Here is a 24,998-nt window from a genome sequence, read left to right as displayed (position 1 = left end):
CAAAGCGCGGGATTGGTCAATTTGTGACCGACCTCAATGTCAAGCGTGCATTGATTGGACAATTACCAGTCGGAAAATTGGAAGTTTCCCCATTAAAAAAAAAAATGTGCAGGTTTTGGTCTTGACGAGTTTCAGGTATGATTTATATAATATTTTTACACAATATGTCAAAAATTCATGTAGTTCCGAGAGTTGGGTCACGAACTTGAACGAAAAAGCTCCTCGGCCCTCAGCCCAAGGTGGTTGAGGCAGGTACTATAACAACATTTGGAGAGATACATGGATAAGAAAGGTTTAGAGAAAAATGGGCGAAACAGGGCATCTTGATTGGCATGGATGGGTTGGGCTAAAGGGCCTATTTGCATTCTATGACTATAAACAAGCTACTTAGGAACTACCGCTGGTAGTTTAGAGACCTATAGGGAATGATGATCATAATGTGATGGATTATTATAAACATTGAAAGCCATTGAATTAAATCTGAAATGAAAAAAAACACTGAAGATAAGAGGCATGACTTGGTTGTAACTATCGTTTAAATAATAGACATAATTTACATAATTACAACATTCTTTTAAGACAAAAAACAGCAGGAAAAGAGGGTAAGAGTTAAAACAAAAAGCCAAGCAGCAAGTCTAAAGATAGGAAAAATTTCAGCTCACTGCAAAGACCAAGAAATTGATAGGAAATGGGATGGGATAATGCAAGGGCATTGCAGCAAGGAACATGAAACAGTTTCTAGATATTTAAAAAGGAAAAGATGAACTCAAGTTGATAAGATCCCCTAGAAGATTGATGAGAAATATTGGCACATATGAAAATAGCAGTGATAATGAAAAATATCTTAAGGCCATTGTCAGATGACACAGGAAATTGCCCAAAAAGTGGTATCGCAAAATTTTATTCTATAATTGTTCCCACAAATAGGGACAGTAGTAAATGTTGTACCACTGCTTAGGAAATAATGGAAGGAAAAACAGGGAAATACAGACTAGCTAGCCTGATATCAATTGGATGAAAAATGCCAGAATGTGGTGCAGGAAAGAACTGCAGATGCTGGTTTAAATTGAAGGTGGACACAAAATGCTGGAGCAACTCAGCGGGAGGAGGAATGGGTGACATTTCGGGTCGAGACCTTTCTACCAGAATATGGTAGCAGGGAAGTTTGAAACTACGAATAGTTGTGGGTAAAGTCAACTGTAAATTATGAAAAGACATTGATGTTTGACAAATTAAGTTTTTGATGTTCTTACCAACAGAGTAGTAAAGGAGGAATCTGAAAGATATTGGCTTTTTATATGCACAAATCACTGAACATTAATATGTGGGCATTGTATGCAATTACGATTCCAAAGGGCATGTCGTACTTTTCTGAAATAGGATTAGCGTACAAGGGCAATGACGTCTTACTGTAATTACCTTGGCACGGTAGCACCTGGAATACGGTATATATATCTGTTTTCCATGCACAAAGATGATGGTTATATGTACAATGAAGATTCACTGTTTTGTTTCTTGGGGTTGAGGTACATCACAAGAAGAAAGATTCAGCAGACTGGGCCTTCACTGTTAACTTCAAGAGAATCAAAAATGATGTCAATGTTCTCAAAATTTCTATTGGGCTTGAAGGGGTACATACAAGACTGATGAGATATCTCGAACCAGGGCACTCAGTCTCCATCTAAAGGATCGATCGTTCACAATTGAGATTCACAGAATTCTTCATTCGCAGCATTGTGAATCATTAGAATTTCCTACCGGAAAGGACAATGGAGGCTGAACCATTGAGTAAATTCAAGACAGATATTTTGGAATTTTTGTTTTAAATCGAAGATATAGAATTACCACATGAAGATCAGCTATTAATATGGCTGAATGACACAGCTGGTGCAATGGGTCAAATGGCCTGCTCATCTTTCCTCTATTTATTAAAAGTTACATGCAGATTGATGTTATTTTATGAGAATAAAATAACATCACATCTATCCATGCATTGCCATGCACTCCCAATAAAAAGCATTCAAGCAAAGTCTTGACACCATTTATGAACTGATCAAAACTCTTCAGCCCTGCTTCATCTTGTTTTAATGTAGGCACACAATCAAACAGGTGATAAGAAAAGAGGCTCCAAGAATAACCCTATCCTCAATGACAGCTGGGCTCTGGATGTGAATACTGAAGAAAAGGTTGAAGTATTTCAAACACATTTACCCAGAATAGCTAAGCTGACAAGTTAATTTTAGCATCTTCCACATTTATCGTCAGTCAGCCAATTTGTTTGGGCCAGATGAGATTTTTTTAAATGCATTTGATAAAACAAAAGTTACGTGATCAAACAATGTTGCGTCAGTACCACTGAAGATTTACGCTCCTTATCATTGGGGCATAACCCTGTAATTCACCACCAACGTGAGAGTACCTTCACTAAACATCTTGCAGAAATTTAATAAGGTGGCTCACCACCTTCTTCTCAAGGGAAACAATGCATGGACAATAAATGTTTGCCTTGCCGAGGATATCCAAAATGAATACTCATTGAACTGTAGCACAATTCAGCTTCCTGATTTGTGGTTAAACCATAACATCAACAACGTAGCATATACAATACAACACAATACGGGTTTATTCGTCACATTGCACATAAAGTGCAAGTGAAATGGCAAATAGGCAATAGGTAATAATAGGCAAATGCTCAGAAGGGCACAAGGTAATAATAGTCACTGGATTTGTATTAATTGGTATAGTTGCAAACTTGTTTGTTTGAGGAAAAAAAAAGATTAGAAGGGAGGATTCTGCCCTAGTTTCACATAAAATAGAGCTTGTCGGCATCAAGCAAAGAATGCCGTTTCATAAATTTAAAAAGTGATAATTGAATGCCATTCGAAAAGATGGGATTTCAATCACGGTGTGTTCTGGCAATCTGAAAGATATATCAGGCACAAGGAAATGTACATCATGTCTGTTCCCTCTACACGTGGTTGCTGGGGGGGGGGGGGGGGCTACTAACCACCCCCCAAACACACATGTGGGGGGAGGGGGGGTAGAGGGAGGGGTGGTGGCTAGAGGGGAGGGGGAGGAGGAAAGGGGAGAGATTTGGGGAGGAGAAGGGGGGGGGGGGAAGGGAGAGAGAGAGGGGGATGGGGAGGGGGAGCAGAGCGGGGGGGGGAACTGGGGGGGAGCGGGGTGGGGAGGAGGGGAGGAACGGGGGGAGAGGGGTGGGGGAGAGGTGGAAGAGAGAGGGGTGGGGGAGGGAGGAGAGAGAGGAAGAGAGGGGGAGGGGCAGCAGAGTATGGTGCAAGAGGGAGGGGGTGGGGGATGGGGAGAGAGGGGTAGGGGTGGGAGAAGAGGTGGGGGAGGGGATGTGAGAGGGGCGGAGCAGAGGTGGAGACAGGGGATGGGGAAGGGAGAGGGGTGGAGGGGGAAGAGTGGGGAGGGAGGGGGAGAGGGGTAGGGTGGCGTGGTGGAAGAGGGATAGAGGGGTAGGGGGGAGCGAGGGTGTGGGGGAGGAGGGAAAGGGGTGAGGAGAGAGGGAGATGGAGAGGGGGAAGGGGAGGAGGAGAGAGGGTGGGGAGGGGTGAGAGAGGGGTGGGGGAGAGGGACGGGAGGGGGGGAAGAGTGGGGAGGTAGGGGGAGAGGGTATGAGTGGGGAGGGAGGGGGAGAGAAAGGGTGGGGGAGGGGAGAGGGGGGAAGAGTGTGGAGGGAGGGGGAGAGTGGTAGAGAGAGGGGGAAGAGTGTGGAGGGGGAGAAGTGGAAGAGTGGGTAGGGGGAGTGGTGGAAGAGGGAGTGAGGGGTAGGGGGTTGGGGGAGAGAGGGAAGGGGGTGGGGAGAGAGGGTGGGAGATGGGGGTGAGAGAGGGGGATGGAGAGGGAGAGGGGTGAGGAGAGGGAGATGGAGAGGGGTGAGGAGAGGGAGATGGAGGAACGGGAGAGGGGTGGTGGAGGTGGGAGAGAGGTGTGGGGGGGGGGGGGTGGTGGGGAAGAGTGGGGAGAGGGGTTGGGGCGGTCCATCAATTCCCCACTCCCTATCACCCTCACTCCTCTCCTTCTATTCCCACACTCTCCCTCCTCACCTCCCCATTCCCCCCTCTCCCTCCCTACTCTCCCTCAAGCCTCCCACTTCACCTCCCCAGGATCTCGCCTGTCCACGGTGACCTCCGGATCTGCAGAACTTGCTCGTTCACAGAGAGGGACACAGAACAGGAACACAAATGGACAGCGGGAGGGAGAGGAAGAGGGAGGAGAGCCAAATGCCACCGTGCGTCGGGGGGGGGGGGGGAGGTGTTAACCTAACTCGGACTCGCGACGCCCGCAGCCGCTGATAACTGCCGTTTTACAGCGCGCGGTGCGGGCCGCTGACAGCAGCCGTTTAAAGCCGCTAAGGAGCAAGCCGGTGGCCTCAGGTGACCGGCTGTAACCTCCGGTGACCTCCCATTCTGCAGTACGCGGAGAGGGACACAGACACAGAGAAACAATAAAATTCAATTATGAAAAAAAGAAATAGACAATAGCAATGTATATAGATATTACAATAAAGAGATTTGATTGTAGCTGTATCTTTCCTGTTCTACTGAATTCTCCAAACAGGAGTAAAACAGAAAATTGACATCTTTAGGGTTTCATCTCTGTGATTTCCAGCTTTGATTGTATCAGTAGGCTGCCCTACATATGTTAATAAGACTCTTCAGACATAACTGAATAATTTTTGTTGAGAGATTATTAATTATTTGACCAAATCCCAAGATGAGGGAATGGATGTCACCAGGAGGTTACAGCCGGTCTGTTGTGGATCAATGATTACGAGCTGGATTGAAGAATTCCATTTTAACTCAAAGTAACAACATGCCTCCAGAGGTTATCAAGAATTTATGCAGAAAAGATAAATAAATATTCATGGTTTAAACTATAAAATAATTACATGGCCTATTCTCAATCCAATAATGAAACTCATGTTTTACTCCCACTAGACCTGCTGAGAATTCCATCATTCCATCAAACTATTTCCACTGATTAAATCAAAGTATCTGCCTTTTGGTTACCTGAAAGCAATGAACTGGAATATCTCACGACTGTCATCTAAACGCAACAGCAAAATAACTATTTAAAGGGCAAATGAAGAACATATCAGTAACAATTAATTGACATGTCAATTTATTACATGTTTCCCTTGTTCCCTAGAGTTTTACTGGTACAGGTGCACAACCTTTTATCCGAAGATCCAAATAACGAAAACCTCCGAATAGCGGCCATTTTTTCGGTCCTTGAAGAAAGGTCCTTGAAAACGTTCACCAAGGGCGGCCCGCAGAGGTGACAGCGGAACCTCCGGTCGGTCCTCGAAGAAAGGGGAACTAAATCCCCATTCATAAAAGAGAAGGTGAGGCTATATTGCGCGGGAGGGTTAATAATTGACAATATGCTGCTGCCTGCCCGCTGAGTTAAAAAGTTCCCACGGTAGACTCACGATACACAGTGTATCGTGAGTCTTGCGTGGGAACTTTTTAACTCAGCGGGGCAGGCAGCAGCAGATTTTCGATCCCTTCAGTTTCACCCCACCTACACCCCTCTGCTTCCCGGCCATGTGTGTGACCCCTTCCCTCCCCTCTCCAGCTCCCCGCCCATTGCACCGGCGTGGGGGCTTTGCACTGTCTTTACGTCGGCGATTGCAGCAGGACCAACGGGACACCGACCCCCAGGCCCACCGCAAGCACGGAGATCCCAGAGACCCACAGCCAGCAGCAGCCCAGCCCCGTTCCAACTCCAGAGGAAAACTGCAAACTGGCCGGAGACGTCAGGACCACCAGAAGCCGTTCCCCGAGCTGCGCCCCCTCATCGGGACACCGACCCCCAGGCCCACTGCAAGCACGGAGATCCCAGAGACCCACAGCCAACAGCAGCCCAGCCCAGCCCCGCTCCAACTACAGAGGAACCTGGGTTGCGGATGACGGGGCGCAGCTCGGGGCGTCGTAGAGGCCCATCGGGGAGCGGGTTCCTGTTGGTCCTGACGTCTCCGGCCACCTGCCATCCTCCGGGAACTGTACCGCCCTTGCAGGAGAGTGGGGTTGTTAGCAGTTGCAGAGGGAGGGGGCAAGGGCAGTACAGTTCCCAGTCGCAGCTCCAGTCCAGGGGGGTGGCCGGAGACGTCAGGACCAACGGGACACCGACCCCCAGGCCCACTGCAAGCACGGAGATCCCAGAGACCCACAGCCAGCAGCAACTCCAGCCCAGCCCCGCTCCAACTCCAGAGGAACACGTAGGGGCAGAAGCTGATGGTGTGCAAGGTACGTCTTGTTCTTGGGGTGGCGGATGAGGGGGCGCAGCTCGGGTTGTGGGCAAACTGCCACTTGTCGCCGTAGCGGCCCATCGGGGAGCGGATTCCTCTGGAGTTGGAGGGGGAGAGGGGTATTGTGCTATTTGATCGCCCCCTGCTACCCCAGGGACAGGGAGACACAGCGGCTTTTTAGACTGGTGGGCAATCACTTCCAAAGTTCTGCCCACACAGTCAGTACACCTCTCCTACACTGCATTTCATACAAACATTTATTCTGCAAGAAAAAACTACATTGAAGACTCAAACTCGCGACCGAGTTTACTGCCGGGATCAAGGCACAAACTCGCGACCTTGCGGATATGAGCCGAGCACTCTACCACTGAGCCAGCCTTTAAAATCTACGCTAAAAAATTTCCATTCCGAAGACCGACAAATTCTGAATTACGAAAAGTGTCTGGTCCCAAGGCTTTCCCAAGGTAAAAGGTTGTGCACCTGTACTTCAAAACATTTCACTTTTCTTGAATTCAAGTACCCTCCCACCCCTTGATTCTCTATTGAAATTTGATGGAAAAAATAACTCACAAATTAAGCTTTTTAAATTATTTACCTTGTTGGTAATAAGGAATCATGATATCAAATTAATGCATGAAAGAAACACTCGGGTTCCCCAAAAAATAAACAGAATTCCCAACCCTGAATTATCAACATTCCAAGATCATAAAATATCCAAGTGATCGGAAAGCATAATGTGTGGGCACTACCTTTAAAAGAGGACAAGCTCTCAAATTACTTACCAATCATCAATAACCTCACGCCGGTGAGGAAAGTTTTAGAGACAAGAAAAACCCAGGTCCGAATAACTGAATAATTTTCATTAGTAATTCACATTTGGTTAATTAGAGTGGCAGTGATATTATTTACTAATTTTTTCTGCATGTCACAGACCATGTGAATCAGTTTGAAATGTGATAGATCGGAGAAAATAAAACTGGATTCCATATGGATGATAGATAACAGGGTTAATGATTGAGCATCGTGCTTCAGATTTTAAAAAAAACTTTAAGTATATTTTGCAAAGGTCATTCACAAATAATGCCAGTGAGATGCCATGATCAACTAAGCTAATCATCATACAGTAAAACATTAAAAGGCTGTAGAGAGATTGGGGATGGGGGGAGAGAGGAAGAAATATGGCAAATAATATTCCAACGGCAAAGAGCTTTAGTAAAAAAAATCAGCCATGATCTTATTAAATGGCAGAGGTCTGTATCGCCTCCTCCTTGTGTTTAAAAAACCTAGATTAGGAGGAAAAAACATCTTGCTTTGGTGTTCAGTAAATTTGAACTTACAGGGATGAACTGTGTGAAGATTGTTTACCCTGCAATTTGTCTCTCGACAAAAGATTCAGTATTTGATTTTAAGGTATTCAGATATGAAAAGCTTGTACACGAAGTATGTTCTTGCATTGGTCACCGGTCAAGCCCTATATTTGCTGGTACAGGTTATTTGCATTTCTTGGTGTCACCTTAGTATTCTTCCATTAATTTGGGTTAATTTTCATTTTCCTGGTGTATGTGTCTTGAGTAAGCTATCTAAAACCATCTAACAGATGCAAGATGATTGCACAGGTCGACCACAACTAAAAGCTTCACTTTAAAGGATTTTGAAATTACTCATCCGATGATGCGACCCAAAGTCTGGCTGGAGTAATTAATTTACCAAGGATTTGTTTTCCATCTCCAAGTTTAAGAATGAATAATAATGATAGGTTTAAAAGAACTAGGCAGGTCTCCACGAATAGAGTATACTAGATTCAGAGGAAAGAAATCCACAATATATGAATATAGGCCAGACAATTCTGCCATCATGGAAGATAAATTCAGTAGTATAACTGTGAGTGCAATGATAGCAATGCCAAGAAATTAAGAAAAACAACAACAAAATGAAGCATGTCTTAAGACAGGCTGGCTTGTTAATATTGAAAGAATCAATATCCAAAGATCCAGGTATATTTAATCTAATTTCATATTTGTACAAAATGTTAAGTTGTCACAACGGAATGGCAATATCCCCAACAGAGACACTGCACTGACAACTACTGGAACATTTTAATTTGTGTGATTTAGAAAATCACAAAAATATGGATTCACATCTTTAAACTGTAATATTTTAATTGTATTACAAACCAATGAGTTTTTAAACCTTTTTCTGCATCAGAAAACAATCAATTGTATTGTAGATTTTCGCAAATTTTAAATTTAATTGCTAATTGCTTCAACGGTTTTTTAAATCAGAAAACGTCAATTTACCATTAACACCGTCCACTGGAATCATTCTCATTTTCAGAAGAAGCAATCTCTGGAAATTTTGATATGACTACCAGAAAATTATTTAGAAAAACAGACCACATCAGAATGACAACAGCACAGGAGGGAGCTCTGCAAGTCTGTGCCAGATTGTTATCCCCCTGGCCCAGTATTTTGTCTTTTTCAGATACTGAACAATTCCTTTTTGAAAGTCACAATTCAGATATCAACCACACTGCAAACAAATTTTCCTCGTGAAGAGGAAATGATTACCATTAATCGCCTATTCTTTTGCCAATCATCTTAAATTTGTGTGGTCTTCAACACTTCTATCAGCAAGCTTTAATTATACTGGAATCAAAACTAGGCTGGATATAGATATAGTCAATGCAAAGAAGGATTTCTACTAATTTATAAATAGAATCCAAATTTAAGACATTAACTTCTATGTAGCCGTGTTACCAGATATCTCCCTTCACAAATTTTAACCATACGAGCTGAAGATTTGTTTAGGCCGCCAAGACTTAGGCTGCGACAAACCAATATTCATTTTCAAGCAGAAGAGCGTTGCTGCGAAATATATGGGTGAACTGTGCGAATAAGTCGTGCGGAGGAATGGGGTAAAGATGTATTATATTCATAAACAGTGCGGGATTGTCGAGGAACGAAGGCGACTGTCTGGCTCTGGCTATCCTCGCTGGCAGCACCACCCCCACAATGCGGCCACTCACAAGACTCAGCACCAGCCCGACCCACCCGCCAAACCTGAAGGAGAGCATAAAAACAATCTGCTAATACACGAAGAGCTCTATTGTGCGATCTAATTCATCAAATGTAATCGTTTTTTTTTTTAAGGAGGAATGTTCCAGAAAACAAAGTATTTCCAACATGGCGCCCGCCGCCATTTTCTCTGGAGCCACCTTCATCGTTTCCAACACGGACTCTGCGGCTTTTTTGAAGCAATCCCGTTATTCGAATTGCCCTAGCTGAACTTTAAACATAAGCTTTAAACGACCATGTCTTCATCAATACGTACCGCCATACTCTCGGGGGCGACTGAGAGGGGGAAATAGCCGTCTCCCTGAAGCGCCGACCAGCTCACCCGGCAGCGCCTCGCCGACAAAATGCTCAGTGACGAACGATAGCCTCCTTGCGTGGATCATTGTGCGCACGCACCAGCCCACCACCTGGCCTATCAACATATCATCTACTGGGACGTTTTCTCAACAAAAAACACATACTGCTTAGATGTATAATCCCGCAACCCGTCTGATAATAGATCCTTCATTCTTAATGCCTATTGAGGATACAAGTATAATCCCAAAATAGCTGTAAATCAGAAGGACACAAAGCACTGGAATAATTTAGAGGGCCAGTCAGCATCTCTGACGTCTTCCATGTTAATCCAGTACTTTATGTCATTTTGTGTAAACGAGCATCTCCAGTTCCTTGTGTTCTACAGGTGTAAATCAGAAATTGGAAGGGAGAGAGGAACTGAGGAAAATTACAACCAGACTCAGGACAGCTACTTCCCCTCTATTATCAGGCTTCTGAATGGTCCTTCCATGAGCTAGAGTACTGTTTGATTCACTGCTAGCCTATTGTGGACATTGGACTTTGTTTATAAATCAAATGCACTACAATGCTGAGAACTTTATTCTGCAAAAAAAGACAAAGTCCGGGGGTAACTCAGCAGGTCAGGCAGCATCTATGGAGAACATGGATATGTGATGTTTCTTGTCTGGACCCTTTATCAGACTGCTACTTTTCAGGTCGGGTCCCTTCAGACAGCAACTTTTCAGGTCCGGGCTTTTCTTCAGATTGAAAAAGGATTCTTACCCAAAACATTACCGATCCTTGTTTCCCAGAGATGCTGCTAACCCTCTTTTGTCACGTTACAACCACAAACGTAAATGTATTTTATTGGGATTTTATGTGATAGACCAACACAAAGTGGCGCATAATTGTGAAGTGGAAGGAAAATGATACATGGTTTTCAAATTTTTTTACAAATAAAAAACTGAAAAGTGTGGCGTGCAAATGTATTCAGCCATCTTTACTCTGATACCCCTAAATAAAATCCAGTGCAACCAATTGCCTTCAGAAGTCACCTAATTAGTAAATAGAGTCCACTTGTGTGTAATCTAATCTCAGTATAAATACAGCTGTTCTGTGAAGGCCTCAGAGGTTTGTTAGAGAACATTAGTGAACAAACAGCATCATGAAGCCCAAGGAACACACCACACAGGTCAGGGATAAAGTTGTGGAGAAGTTTAAAGCAGGGTTAGGTTATAAAAAAATATCCCAAGCTTTGAACATCTCACAGAGCAGTTCAATCCATCATCCGAAAATGGAAATAGTATGGCACAACTGCAAACCTACCAAGACATGGCCGTCCACCTAAACTGACAGGCCGGGCAAGGAGAGCATTGATCAGAGAAGCAGCCAAGAGGCCCATGGTAATTCTGGAGGAGCTGCAGAAATCCACAGCTCAGGTGGGAGAATCTGTCCACAGGACAACTATTAGTCGTGCACTCCACAAATCGGGCCTTTATGGAAGGGTGACAAGAAGAAAGCCATTGTTGAAAAAAAGTCATATGAAGTCCCGTTTGTAGTTTGCCACAAGCCATGTGGGGGACACAGCAAACATGTGGAGGAAGGTGCTCTGGTCAGATGAGACCAAAATTGAAGTTTTTGGCCTAAATGCAAAACGCTATGTGTGGCGGAAAACTAACACTGCACATCACCCTGAACTCATCATCCCCACTGTGAAACATGGTGGTGGCAGCATCATGCTGTGGGGATGCTTTTCTTCAGCAGGGACAGGGAAGCTGGTCAGAGTTGATGGGAAGATGGATGGAGCCAAATACAGGGCAATCTTGGAAGAAAACCTGTTAGAGTCTGCAAAAGACTTGAGACTGGGGCAGAGGTTCACCTTCCAGCAGGACAACGACCCTAAACATACAGCCAGAGCTACAATGGAATGGTTTAGATCAAAGCATATTCATGTGTTAGAATTGCCCAGTCAAAGTCCAGACCTAAATCCAATTGAGAATCTCTGGCAAGACTTGAAAATTGCTGTTCACAGACGCTCTCCATCCAATCTGACTGAGTTTGAGCTATTTTGCAAAGAAGAATGGGCAAAAATTTCAGTCTCTAGATGTGCAAAGCTGGTAGAGACATACCCCCAAAAGACTTGCAGCTGTAATTGCAGCGAAAGGTGGTTCTACAAAGTATTGACTCAGGGGGGCTGAATACTTTTGCACGCCACATTTTTCAGTTTTTTATTTGTAAAAAAATTTGTAAACCATGTATCATTTTCCTTCCACTTCACAATTATGCACCACTTTGTGTTGATCTATCACATAAAATCCCAATAAAATACATTTACGTTTGTGGTTGTAACGTGACAAAATGTGGAAAAGTTCAAGGGGTATGAATACTTTTGCTGCCATTGTATGTATAGTATTATCTGATCTGATGGGATAGCGTGCAAAGCAAAGCTTTTCTCTGCTCCTCAGTAATCCTGGCAATAACAAACCTAAACCAGTGAAATGGTACTGAGCAAAATGTTGGAGCTTTGGATTGACAAATCTCCATTTCAGAGTGGACTTCAATACAGATAATATCTTGCACTTATATACAGTGCCCTCCATAATGTTTGGGACAAAGACCCATTATTTATTTGTTTGCCTCTGTACTCCACTATTTGAATGAATGAATAAGTTTATGAATGAATTAATTAATAAGTTTATTGGCCAAGTATGTACACATACAAGGAATTTGCCTTGGTGCTCCGCTCGCAAGTAACAACAGGACATACAATAACTATTAAGAATGAAACATAACATATTAATAATAAAACATTACAGTTTAAACATGTGAATGAAATAAAATACCAGAGCAAAATGAGGCTACAGACTTTTGGTTATTGAGCAGAGCTACTACTCGTGGAAAAAAAGCTGTTATGTCTGGCTGTGGTGACTTTGACTGTCCGGAGTCACCTTCCAGAAGGAAGCGTTTCAAAGAGTTTGTGGCCAGGGTGAGAGGGGTCAGAGATGATCTTACCCACTGGCTTCCTGGCCCTTGCTGTGTACAGATCGTCAATGGGGGGAAGGTTGCAGCCAACAACCTTCTCAGCTGATCAGACGATTCGCTGCAGCCTCCGGATGTCGTGCTTGGTGGCTGAGCCAAACCAGACCATGATGGAGAAGGTGAGGACAGACTCTACGATGGTAGTATAGAATTGGACCATCATTGCCTGTGGCAGATTGTGTTTCCTCATCTGCCGCAGGAAGTACATCCTCTGTTGGGCCTTTTTGACTGTGGAGGTGATGGTGGCACCCCCATTTCAGATCCTTGGAGATGATGGTTCCAAATTTGTGATTTGTAATAGAAAAAAAGTCACGTGGTTAACATGCACATTGTCCGATTTTTTTAAATGGGATTTTTATACATTTTGGTTTCACCATGTAGAAATTACAGCTGTGTTTATATGAGGTCCCCCCCCCCCCCCCATTCTAGGGCACCATAATGTTTGGGACACATGGCTTCACAGGTGTTTGTAATTGCTCAGATGTGTTTAATTGCCTTTTTCATGCAGATATAAGACAGCTCTCAGCACCTAGTCTTTCCTCCAGTCTTTCCATTACCGTTGGAAATTTTTATTACTGTTAATCAACATGAGGACCAAAGATATGCCAATGAAAGTCAAAGAAGCCATTATGAGACTGAGAAACTAGAATAAAACTGTTAGAGACATCAGCCAAACCTTAGGCTTACCAAAACTAACTGTTTGGAACATCATTAAGAAGAAAGAGAGCACTGGTGAGCTCACTAACTACAAAGGCAGAGGAAGACAACCACAGCTGATGTCAGAAGAATTCTCTCTATAATAAAGAAAAATCCCCAAACACCTGTCCGACAGATCAGAAACACTCTTCAGGTGTGGATTTGTCAATGACCACTGTCTGCAGAAGCAGGTCTGTGGAGTCGGAGTCGGTAAAAAAGTCCCGATTCCGACTCTGGCCTCAACATAAATTTCAGAGACTACGTAAATCTCTGCCTTATCCACTGACTTGGCCTCGCCGTCTGTGGCAAAGAATTCTAGATTCACCACCCTCTGACTAAAGAAATTCCACCTCATCTCATTCCAAAAGGAACGTCCTTTAATTCTGAGGCTATGATCTCTAGTCCTAGACTCTCTCACAAGTAGGAGCAGACTTAGGCCATTCGGCTCAACAAGACTACACCACCATTCAAGCAAAACCCTATTGCTGCAAAGCAACTACACACAGAGAGAGAATTTCAGCACCTAGAATCATATAATCAGGCTCGGTAAGGCTTCATTTGGAGTATTGTGAGCAATTTTGGGCACTATCTGAGGAAGGATGTGCTGGCTCTGGAGAGGGTCCAGAGGAGGTTTACAACGATGAATCCAGGAATCAGTATGTTGATCTGTGATGAGCGTTTGTCGGCACTGGGCCTGTACTCGCTGGAGTTTAGAACAATGAGGGGGGGGGGGGCTCATTGAAATATACAGAATAGTGAAAGCTTACTAATTGCTAAGGGATTGGCAGGCCAAGGAAGACATCCACAGCTGATGACAGAAGAATTCTCTCTATAATAAAGAAAAATCCCTAAACACCTGTCCGACAGATCAGAAACACTCTTCAGGAGTCAGGTATGGATTTGTCAATGACCACTGTCCGCAGAAGACTTCATGAACATAAATACAGAGGTTACACTGCAAGATACAAACCACTGGTTAGCTGCAAAAATAGGATGGCCAGGTTAGTTTGCCAAGAAGTACTTAAAAGAGCAACCAGAGTTCTGGAAAAAAGTCTTGTGGACAGATGAGACGAAGATTAACTTATATCAGAGTGATGGCAAGAGCAAAGTATGGAGGAGAGAAGGAACTGCCCAAGATCCAAAGCATACCACCTCATCTGTGAAACACGATGGTGGGAGTGTTATGGCCTGGGCATGTGCGGATGCTGAAGGTACTGGCTCACTTATCTTCATTGATGATACAACTGCTGATGGTAGGAGCATAATGAATTCTGAAGTGTATAGACACATCCTATCTGTTCAAGTTCAAACAAATACCTCAAAACTCTTTGGCCGGCGGTTCATTCTACAGCAAGACAATGAACCCAAAGCAACAAAGGAGTTTTTCTAAGCTAAAAAATTGTAAATTCTTGAGTGGTCAAGTCAATCACCCGATCTGAACCCAATTGAGCATGTCTTTTATATGCTGAAGAGAAAGCTGAAGAAGACTAGCCCCCAAAAACAAGCGTAAGATGAAGATGGCTGCAATACAGGCCTGGCAGAGCATCACCAGAGAGGACACCCAGCAACTGGTGATGTCCATGAATTGCAGACTTCAAGCAGTCATTGCAGGCAAAGGATATGTAACAAAATACTAAACATTATGGTGCCCTGAAATGGGGGGTGGGGGGACTATGTATAAACACTACTGTAATTTCTACATGATGAAACCAAACTGTATAAAAATGCCCTTTATTAAAATCTGACAATGTGCACTTTAACCACATGTTACAAATCTCAAATTGTGGCGTACAGAGGCAAATAAATAAATGATGTCTTTGGAGGGCACTATATTCTGGCTCAAAAGCACGGAGTTTCCTCAAGGGACTTTGCAGTTGGTTTGGTCATAATCAAATAAGACATGTTTTTGAGAAAATTAGACATATTTTGAGGAAGATTTCAAGAATGTGATTTAGGGAGACTTGTAAATATCACAATGAACGACCAGAGCTTCTGCCACTGTACAAACGAACATACCTGTACTGTGGTTTGGAATAATTACAACCTATCGGGATATTGAATTGAAGGAAATTTGAGAAACCTGAGTTTATTGATTAGATAAAATAATTTTAATTTGACAGATGAAAAATAATGTATGTTGGTACAGTCAGGACTTGGCGAATGAAGAGCATTTAATGCAGCACAGATCTATGCAAAAGAGCTTTTACTGTCAAGGATACAAGTATAGTCCAAAATAACTAATTCAGAAATTAGAATGGAATGCAAAACTTTGGAAAATTACAATCAGAGTCAAATGTTACATCAAATTATTGGAGTTTTAAATTGACTAGCATCCAGGTCCTGATGGACTTCAACCTGGGTCTTTAGAAAGTGGCTATGGGTTTACTGGAATTCCCTCACTTCAGGGAAGGCTCCATTGGACCAGAAAGCAGCAGATATAACTAATGTATTCAATATTGGAGAGACAAAAAGTAGGATAATGCAGACCAAGTAATTTAACACATAGGGAAAATAGCATTTCCAGTGATAAAGTTTCTGACTGAATTATTTGTTATTTCTACTATGGCTTCTTCCAGATTATGTTTCCTTCCAGTAGATTTGAGTTTTAAATTATTCAAGAGTAACATAATAATTTTATTACATGAAGGTGTAGATGTTGCGTAACTAGACGATGTCCACATCTGCACTTGTATGTATGAGAAAGTACTGAATATCAGATAGCAAGTGGACTAAACACCTCCATTTAAGTTTTCCAACAGACATGCAATGAAAAGACTGTGTCCAAAAGTAGCTGCATTGTATAAAACAAGAACTTTGACAAAGAAATGTAAAAGAAAAACAGATGCTGGAAATCTAGCATAAAACGTGGGAAGAGAATCAGAATGTGGGGGAGATGTGGTATTTCCGCTTGAGTAAAATCAGGGATAAGTTATAAACAACGTTTTGTAGTCAATGAGTAAGTGAGAACATAGACAAAATAACTAATGAGTTCCAGAATATAGAACACAAAAACATTTCGGGCAGTTTTTTCCTGGTTTTACCTTATCAGGGACAAACCTCTCCTTGCAGTTTAACCACTTTCATTTTCTCTCGTTTCCAGTTCTAACAAAGTCTTCAACCTGAAGTGCTTACTCTGTTTTTTCTTACCACCAGTGTGGCATAACTTGCTGAGTATTTTAGCATGTTTTGGTTTGGTTTTAACTTTGATAATCACCAGACTTTAGTCCTTGTGCTAGTCAGGAGGCTTTATGAAGATATGTGTTCCCTGCTGGTTTCAATTCTGGAAAAACTGTGAAGTAAAATAACCATTAATTAATTATTTACTGAGTTACAAAACAAAATCCTTATGTGTCAGCACATTTTGAAGATAATTACAAAAGCAATGTACATACTTCAGCCCATGATTGGTAAACAACACTGGTTCCTCATGGCAATAGTCCACTGTACAAAATTGCAGCAGTGAAAATACAAACACTTCTAATGTTACTTTTTTTAAACCCAATGTGTTTTTAGTCTTAATTCAGAGGGAAAAATCAACATTGGGGATAAAATATTAAAAGCGTTGCACACATAACACTTGTACTCTGAATTGTAGAAACAAGGAACTGCAGATGATTGTTAATAATATACAAAAGGACACAACGTGCTCGAGTAACTCAGCAGGTCAAGCAGCATCTCCGGAAACATGGATTGGTGCCGTTTTTGTTTATCCTGTCACACAGTACCGAGTGATTTTATTTTGGTCTCCGACATCACCTATCCATATTCCCCATAGATGCAACCTGACCTGCTGAGTTACTTTGAGTCCTTTTGTGTATTGACCAACATCTGCAGTTCTTTCCTTGTACATTCCTGCCATCCTTTCTGTTACATTATCTCTCCAGAGGTATTTTTCTGCCTCTTCTGTTGACAATGCTGGTTTTCACTCTGTAAATCAGGATATGCTCGATATCTCTAACATTCATTGTGGAACCGACCCTCATGAGTTTGGAATCCATCACCATGGCCCAAGAGGAAAGCACCCCCTCCCTCCGGCGGCAGCGGGGCGGGCGGGCGGGCGGGGTTTATGACATCGCCGGCTCCGAACGCGAGGCGTGTTGGGAGATTGCCCGATCCCGCCAATTTGAAATCAATGTTGTGAGGAGAGATTAATTTCCGACAAGACATCTTTTAACATTTTCCGGTGGTTTGGGATGATATTTTAATTCCCTTTTCATAATTCGGCGTCCGCCTTGTTGTTGACGGTAGGTTCTCCTGTGGTCGCAGTGTTTGATGTTGCCGGTATTATTCCATCTTCCAACAACTGTCGCCCTCTGGGCCTTTCTTTAGTTGGGCTACGTTGGGCCAAGGGAAATATTTCTGTGTCTGAGGCTTTTAAAATGCTTTCAAAAATTGTTTTGTAACTCAGTAAATAATTCATGAATGGTTATTTTACTTTCCAGTTTTTCCAAAATTGAAACCAGCAGGGAATACATATCTTCATACAGCCTCCTGACTGTAGCATAAGCACTAAAGTCTGGTGATTATCAAAGTTAAAACCAAACCAAAAATGCTAAAATACTCAGCAGGTCATGCCACACCCGTGGTAAGAAAAACAGAGCAAGCACTTCAGGTTGAAGACTGCGTAACTATTGGAATATATAGCAAAAAGTATTCGTTCGCTCCAATCGTTACACTTGTACTAATTTATGGCTGTACTATAGCAATGTCACAACATTTTGAGATTTTAAAAATCAAGTGCAATTTATCTCATCAGATAAAGCATAAAAATAAGTTTAATTTGACACCTAATTCACTTTCTTATCTTCAGTATTAAAAATGTTATGGCCATTTTCATACTCGGAAATTAGCATCTTGTTCCCTATTGCTTTTCCATTGACTTAACACAAAAGATATGATCGAGGACAGTCAAAAGCCCATAACTTTCTTAAAAATCAAGAGAACTGAATGACATTTTCAGTTATTATAGATTGAAGCATTCTGAAACAAATATAAAACATCTTACTTGGATGACCTGAAATTAAAGCATATAATTAGTTAATTATCTAATTGTAGTTAATTACAAAATTGACCGTTGTGACGGAAATAGTAATAATAATAATAATGGATGGGATTTTATATAGCGCCTTTCTAATACTCAAGGCGCTTTACATCGCATTATTCATTCACTCCTCAGTCACACCCGGTGGTGGTAAGCTACTTCTGTAGCCACAGCTGCCCTGGGGCAGACTGACGGAAGCGTGGCTGCCATTCTGCGCCTACGGCCCCTCCGACCACCACCAATCACTCACACAAATTCACACACATTCACACACAGGCAAAGGTGGGTGAAGTGTCTTGCCCAAGGACACAACGACAGTATGCACTCCAAGCTGGATTCGAAACGGCCACCTTCCGGTCGCCAGCCGAACACTTAGCCCATTGTGCCATCTGCCGTCCCGTAATAAACACCCAGACTGCCTTGAAAATTCAAAAATGTGATATTCTCAAGATCAGAACTTTAATATTATTGTATTATATGTGTAAATCCGTAACATATAGGTAAATAAATTAAAATTTCTAGTAATAGACCAAGTCTTTATGGAGAAGATCAGTTGCTATCTGGTACATTGGCATATAATCAGTAGCATCATCACACTCGTCAGATTGTAACCAATAAGCAACTCTGTACACCTTGTTTTTCCTCAACTTCAATTTTGGCATTGTAAACTACAAGTTTTTGCTCTTCAAACCACACATGACATGCCTCTCTGCCCACTACTTCCCCATTAACGATGTCCTGTAGATTCCATTTATTAAGAACAGGATAATTTTTTTAAATAGCCTTAGTATCCAAATAACAAACTAATCCCATTCACACAAGAATTCACAATATAACATGATTTTTAAATCTCACTGTCATGAATTTATATCCCAGATGGAAGGAATTTAATGTTTAATTCCCATAAATTAATCTAGAAACATCCACCCAAAATATAATCAAATTATTGTTTTTTGCACAATACATGTGACTCAAACTGTTGTGAATATTTAGTTTAAAAATAATGATCATGGAGAGAGAAAATAAGACAAAATATAGACAATTTAGACGGCTTATCACAAAAAAAAGGGCATTTTAATCATCTTGCTTCTGGAACGCGGTCGATTGGAACGTTGCATTTGCGGTGAATTTGAACCCCATATCGGCAGGAAAAACACTGCCGGTTTGTATGGGGCCCAAATCCCATTTTCGCTTGTAGAGGATTGATGAAAGTCATCCCAAGAAGCAAGTTTATATGTAAAATAAACGACTTGCACCGTGTTTTGTCCCGTACTTGAGATCCATCACGTTGTAGGTGTTGACGGCGTTAAAGTCGCTTTTTATTTTAATATAATTATGAAATTGTCTCGCGATCGGGAATGGAAGTCGGAACAATTTTTCTGCATCAGCTAGCAGCCCGAGGAAATCCACCTCGGACAGGCGGTAGAAACTGAATTTTAATCCCCCCCCCCCCCTCAAAGGCACCAAAGTCGCGCACACGGCCAGTGGCAGAACTGCAGCGCCGCTGAAGGCAAGTTTTGTAACATTGCTATACTATAGTGTGATTTCACTGCATTATATACAAAACAATGAATTTCACTGTATGTACAAGTGACAACAAGTTTTGTTTCGTTTCGAGACACAGCATAGAAACATGCCCTATGACCCACCGAGTCCGCACCAACCAACCTGTACACAAGCTCTATCTACCCCGACACACAAGGTACAATTCACAGAAGCCAGTTAACCTACAAACCTGCACGTCTCTGTATGTGGGAAGAAACTGGAGCACCTGGAAAACCCACACGGTCACAGGGAGAACGTACAAATTCCGTACTGACAACACATGTCGTCAGGATCGAACCAGGGTCTCTGGCGCTGCGCCACTGTGCTGCCCAAATGATGTACCATTGAACCAATGTGCTGGAGGGACTCATCAGTTCCTCGCAGTCTTGTGTGTCTTGTTTCTGCTTCATTTCTGTGGATTTTGAAGTGGATAAGTTTGCTCTCAGGTCTGTTGCTGGTGATACTGTGTTTGGGATGCCCTGCAGCTCTGGTTACACTTGGCCACAGGGATTGCAGTGTTATATGTTTTCTTTAATGTTTCTCATTTACCGTGAAGATTGGTTGGTTTTAATAGAGCTTGGGTGAAAACAATCACAGCGTGTTTTTTTATGCTTTCCTGCAAATATCTTGTGATGGAACCTATTGTTTCACGATTTGGATGTTGGGCAAGTAAAACATTTGTCTACTAATCGCAGCCCATTGCTTTTGATCAAGCTTTAATGCTGGAAATGTTGCCAGGGAATAGAAACATTGATTTGCGTTCCTTGCCAATGGATGTGAAGAATTTTGTGGTGACTGTATTGGTGGTGTTTCAGCACTTTCAATGCCACATCTTTGAAGGATACAGGAGGGAGGGAATCTCTGCTGCTCAATTGTACACGAAGAACGTAATTGCAAATTATGATCTGCAAATATTTTTTTTCTCCATTGGCCATAAGCAATGCTGTTTCAATGGTGGTCGGTAATGAGTTTGGTGCAAACAAGCTGAAGTATACAAGTACTCTGAATCTGTCACTAGCTATGCACTTGGTTCATAACCAGAATCCCGATGTTCTTGATCCATGTTCCAGCTGCATACCCAGACCACGTTTCAGACCTTGGCTCTGGCTGTGCACCTGGCTACAATCTAGAATTTGGCTCCAGTCACAAACCTACCCCCATTTCTGCCCCCTGATGGACACAATATGCTGGAATAACTCAGTGGGACAGGCAGCATCTCTGGAGAGAAGCATTGGTTCAGCTACATATCTAGTACCAACGTGAAGGATATCGTCTTAAACCTAGATCGGACTTGTTGACCAACTAGCCCCTGTATTCACAGACATTTTCAATCTCTCCCTCTCCCAGTATATTATCCCCACCTGTTTTAAACGGTCCACCATAGTCCCTGTCCCCAAAAAACCCCAACCCAGCTGTTTAAATGACTACTGCCCCGTAGCCCTGACCTCCACAGTAATGAAGTGTTTTGAGAAACTCATCAAAACTTTCATTACCTCCTCCCTACCCACCACCCTGGATCCACTACAATTTGCATACCGCCCCAATAGATCCACTGACGATGCCATAGCCCACCTACTCCACACCACTCTCACCCACCTGGACACCGGGAAAGGGGCTTATGTTAGACTGCTGTTCATAGATTGCAGCTCAGCGTTTAACACCATAGACCCCTCATAGCTGGCCTCCACTTGTGCCCATCCCTGTGCAAGTGGATCCACAATTTCCTGACCGGTAGACCACAGGTGGTGTGTGTGGGCCATCACATGTCATCCTCCCTCACCCTCAACACTGGGGTCCCCCAGGGCTGTGTGCTGAGCCCTCTGCTGTATTCTCTCTACACCCACGACTGCAAGGCCATCTCAGACTTTAACATCATAGTCAAGTTTGCCGATGACACAGCAGTGGTAGGCCTAATCTCAAACAATGATGAGGCAGCCTACCACTCTGAAATCATCCACCTGGCAAACTGGTGTAGGGAGAATAACCTGGAGCTGAACACCTCCAAGACCAAGGAGCTCATAGTGGACTTCTCCAGGAAGCAGCAGAGGAGCTTCCTCCGCCTCAGCATAAATGGGGCCCAGGTGGAGAGGGTGGAGAGCTTCAGGTACCTCGGCATCCACATCTCCCAGGACCTGACATGGTCACACCACCTCAGCAGCCTGGTAAAGAAGGCCAACCAGCGTCTTTACCATCTCAAACGGCTGAGGGACTTCAAGCTCCCCCTCAGGGTGCTCAAGAACTTCTACACCCATACTGTGGAGAGCATCCTGAGTGGGAGCATCATCACCTGGAGGGGGAACACCACCAAGAGGGACCAACTGGCTCTGAGGAGGGTGGTTCGCACAGCTGAGCAGACCATCAAAACCACCCTTCCCAACCTGCAGGACATCTACACCAAGCGCTGCAGGTCAAGAGCCAGGAGGATTATCCAGGACCACACTCACCCCAACAACAGACTGTTTTCCCTGCTGCCCTCAGGGAAACGGTACCGGCTGCTCAGGGCCAACACGGAGAGAATGAGGAGGAGTTTCTTTCCCCAGGCCATGAGACTGCTGAACGAGGACTGAGTGTCGCCAGCCCCCCAACGCCCAAACCCTCCCCACCCTCCTCACCAGCACCTCACCAGCACCTGCACCCCCGCCCCGCCTCGCCACCATCAAACACACACACACACACACATGGGACTGAACTGGATGGAACATGCTGTCATCACAGGTGTTCCACGGCACTTGTCACTTTGCTTGTAACAGCACTACTTGTTATGTGGTATATTTATGGGGTATGTGTTATATGTGGGTATTGTTTTATGTGGGTTATGTGTAAGTGGGGAACCATGCACAACTGGACAGGCACTTAAGCATTTCACTACTGGTTATACCTGGATAATTGAGTATGTGACCAATAAATTTGAATTGAATTGAATTGAATTGACTTATCGGAGACTTGGAAGCTGCAAGATAGTGCTGGAACGTGGCAACTATGCTGTTTGTGAAGGGGATCCACTGTATTCGTGTATGGCATGATTTGATGGATAGCACCAGAACGAGCATTTAACTGTACCTCTACATGTGACAATAACAAAGACTTTTGTGAGGCTTGTGAGGGTCTATATATTGGTTAATGTGGCTCTGTCTTTTTTTGCTATTTGCAAATAATCCTGCACAGTTTCTGGTTTGCTTGGTTCCTGCCAGAAACAATATTCGCCCATCACCAATTTTACCTCGCTTCTCAATACAGTGTGCGGTGTAACTGGGTTAATTGTAAATTTGATATTTTAAAGATTTATAGAAGGCCACAGTGGTTTCTGAGTGTAAAATATTTTGGGGACACAATCAAGAGGGAAGAGCGTTTAATTGTCATATGTACCATCAACAGAATAATAATATTTTTGTTGCTGTTTAACTATCCTGTAATTGCAGTAAAACACAGATAATATATAATAATCAAAACTACTAGGTCCCCCTAACAGTGAAAAAAACGAAGTCCATAGTGCAAAGTCTACACAATCTAAAGTAGATCATTAGTTGCTGAGGGTAGTGTTGTGTAGTGTTCAAGAGCCTGATGGATATTTGAAAGAAATGATGGGTAGCACGGTGGCACAGCGGTACTGCTGCTGCCTCACAGAACTTGCAGCGCTGGAGACCCAGGTTCAATCCCGACTAGGGGTGCTGTCTGTACGGAATTTGTACATTCTCCCCGTGACCTGTGGTTGTCTCCGAGATCTTCCCACTCTTCAAAGACGTACAGGTTTGTAGGTTAATTTGCTTGGTAAATGTTAAACAAAGCCCCTAGTGTATGTAGGATAGTGTTAATGTGCGGGGATTGCTGGTCGGCGCGGTACCGGTGGACTGAAGGGCCTGTTTCTGCACGGTATCTCTAAACTAAACTAAACTAAAATGTTCTTGAACCTGGTGGACACTGTTTTCAGGCTCAGACTTTTCAGTCTGAAGGAAGATCCCTGGCAAGAGAGTGAGAGGTGGTGTAGGGATGGGATTCTAGAGTATGAAATATAGATTGCTTTGGACATCAATGTAAAAGTGATGTCCAAAGCAGCATGGATGATTTTAACTGTTCTGAGAGCAAGTTGTGTGAATGGAACAAATTAATTGAATGTCCAATGCAGGTCTGAACATTTATTTTTCACTTCAATGTACTCATGGCAATTCTAGGGGTGGGAGATTGCAACCTTCACGTTGTCCACCCTGTTTAACGAATGCAATCAACCTGACGTACACAAACAGAAGATCAAACAGAACAAGTTGTCTTACAACTTTAGGTTGTGCACGCCATATGCACGAAGAACAAGATGGCAATTCTAGAAGCTTTCTTAAGTCACAAATAGCAACCGGCTCAATCGATTCTTGCCTAATTTATTTATTTTCTCCATTATTGGGATTTGTCATTGGCAAGACCAACATTTATTATCCATCTCCGGTTACTTTTGAGAAGATGTTGGAGAGCTGCCTTTTTGGGCCATTACAGTCGCCTCGTGAATGTGCTCCCACAGTGCTGTTAGGTTAGGAGTTCCATGAGTTAGACCCAGCACCATTGAAAGACTTGGAGTGAATTAATTTGGCTGGAGACTGTCTTTGTAGATGGAGACCTTGAGAGGAAGCAAAGATGGAACATCTATTTGGCATCTCTGTCTGAATTCATATCTCCAGATTTTTACTTTGGGACTCTGAATTACTAGTCTAGTAATTTAACTGCTGCACCACTGGTGTATCATTGCATATTGCGTCCATAAGACGTACAGGTATGTAGGTAAATTGGCTTGGTAAATGTGAGGGGAAAAAATGTCCCTCATGTGTGTAGGATAGTGTTAATATGCAGGGATCGCTGATCAGCACGGACTCGGTGGGCCAAAGGGCCTGTTTCCACACTGTATCAGGGCTCGAAATTAGCGGTTGCCCGGGTGCCATTGACCACCCAAAGTGCCGCCAGGCAACCTAAACGCCGAGTCATTTTGCCCGGTTTGGCACTGCAGATACTGGTTTATACCGAAGATAGACACAAAAAACTGGAGTAACTCAGCGGGTCAGGCAGCATC

General features: G+C 43.2%; 2 protein-coding genes across 5 annotated transcripts in view; one reads left to right on the top strand and one right to left on the bottom strand.

The window, feature by feature from the left end:
* rsrc2 (arginine and serine rich coiled-coil 2) overlaps positions 1–9,735 on the bottom strand; it is a 43,768-nt gene extending 34,033 nt beyond the window's left edge. For all 4 annotated transcript variants that reach the window (XM_033043206.1, XM_033043208.1, XM_033043207.1 and 1 more), the window contains exon 1: positions 9,608–9,735. In XM_033043206.1, the coding sequence (XP_032899097.1) occupies positions 9,608–9,613 (6 nt within the window). In that variant the 5' untranslated portion in view covers positions 9,614–9,735. The remainder of the gene's footprint in view (positions 1–9,607) is intronic.
* Positions 9,736–17,449: 7,714 nt separating this feature from the next.
* kntc1 (kinetochore associated 1) overlaps positions 17,450–24,998 on the top strand; it is a 119,773-nt gene continuing 112,224 nt past the window's right edge. Inside the window, exon 1 of the mRNA XM_033043204.1 lies at positions 17,450–17,606. The gene's annotated coding sequence lies outside the window, so the exon portion shown is untranslated. The remainder of the gene's footprint in view (positions 17,607–24,998) is intronic.

Source organism: Amblyraja radiata, chromosome 25 (assembly GCF_010909765.2).
Source record: "Amblyraja radiata isolate CabotCenter1 chromosome 25, sAmbRad1.1.pri, whole genome shotgun sequence".
Lineage (NCBI taxonomy): Eukaryota > Metazoa > Chordata > Chondrichthyes > Rajiformes > Rajidae > Amblyraja > Amblyraja radiata.
Note: the sequence above shows the minus strand (reverse complement) of the source record. Positions and strands in the feature narration are given on the sequence as shown.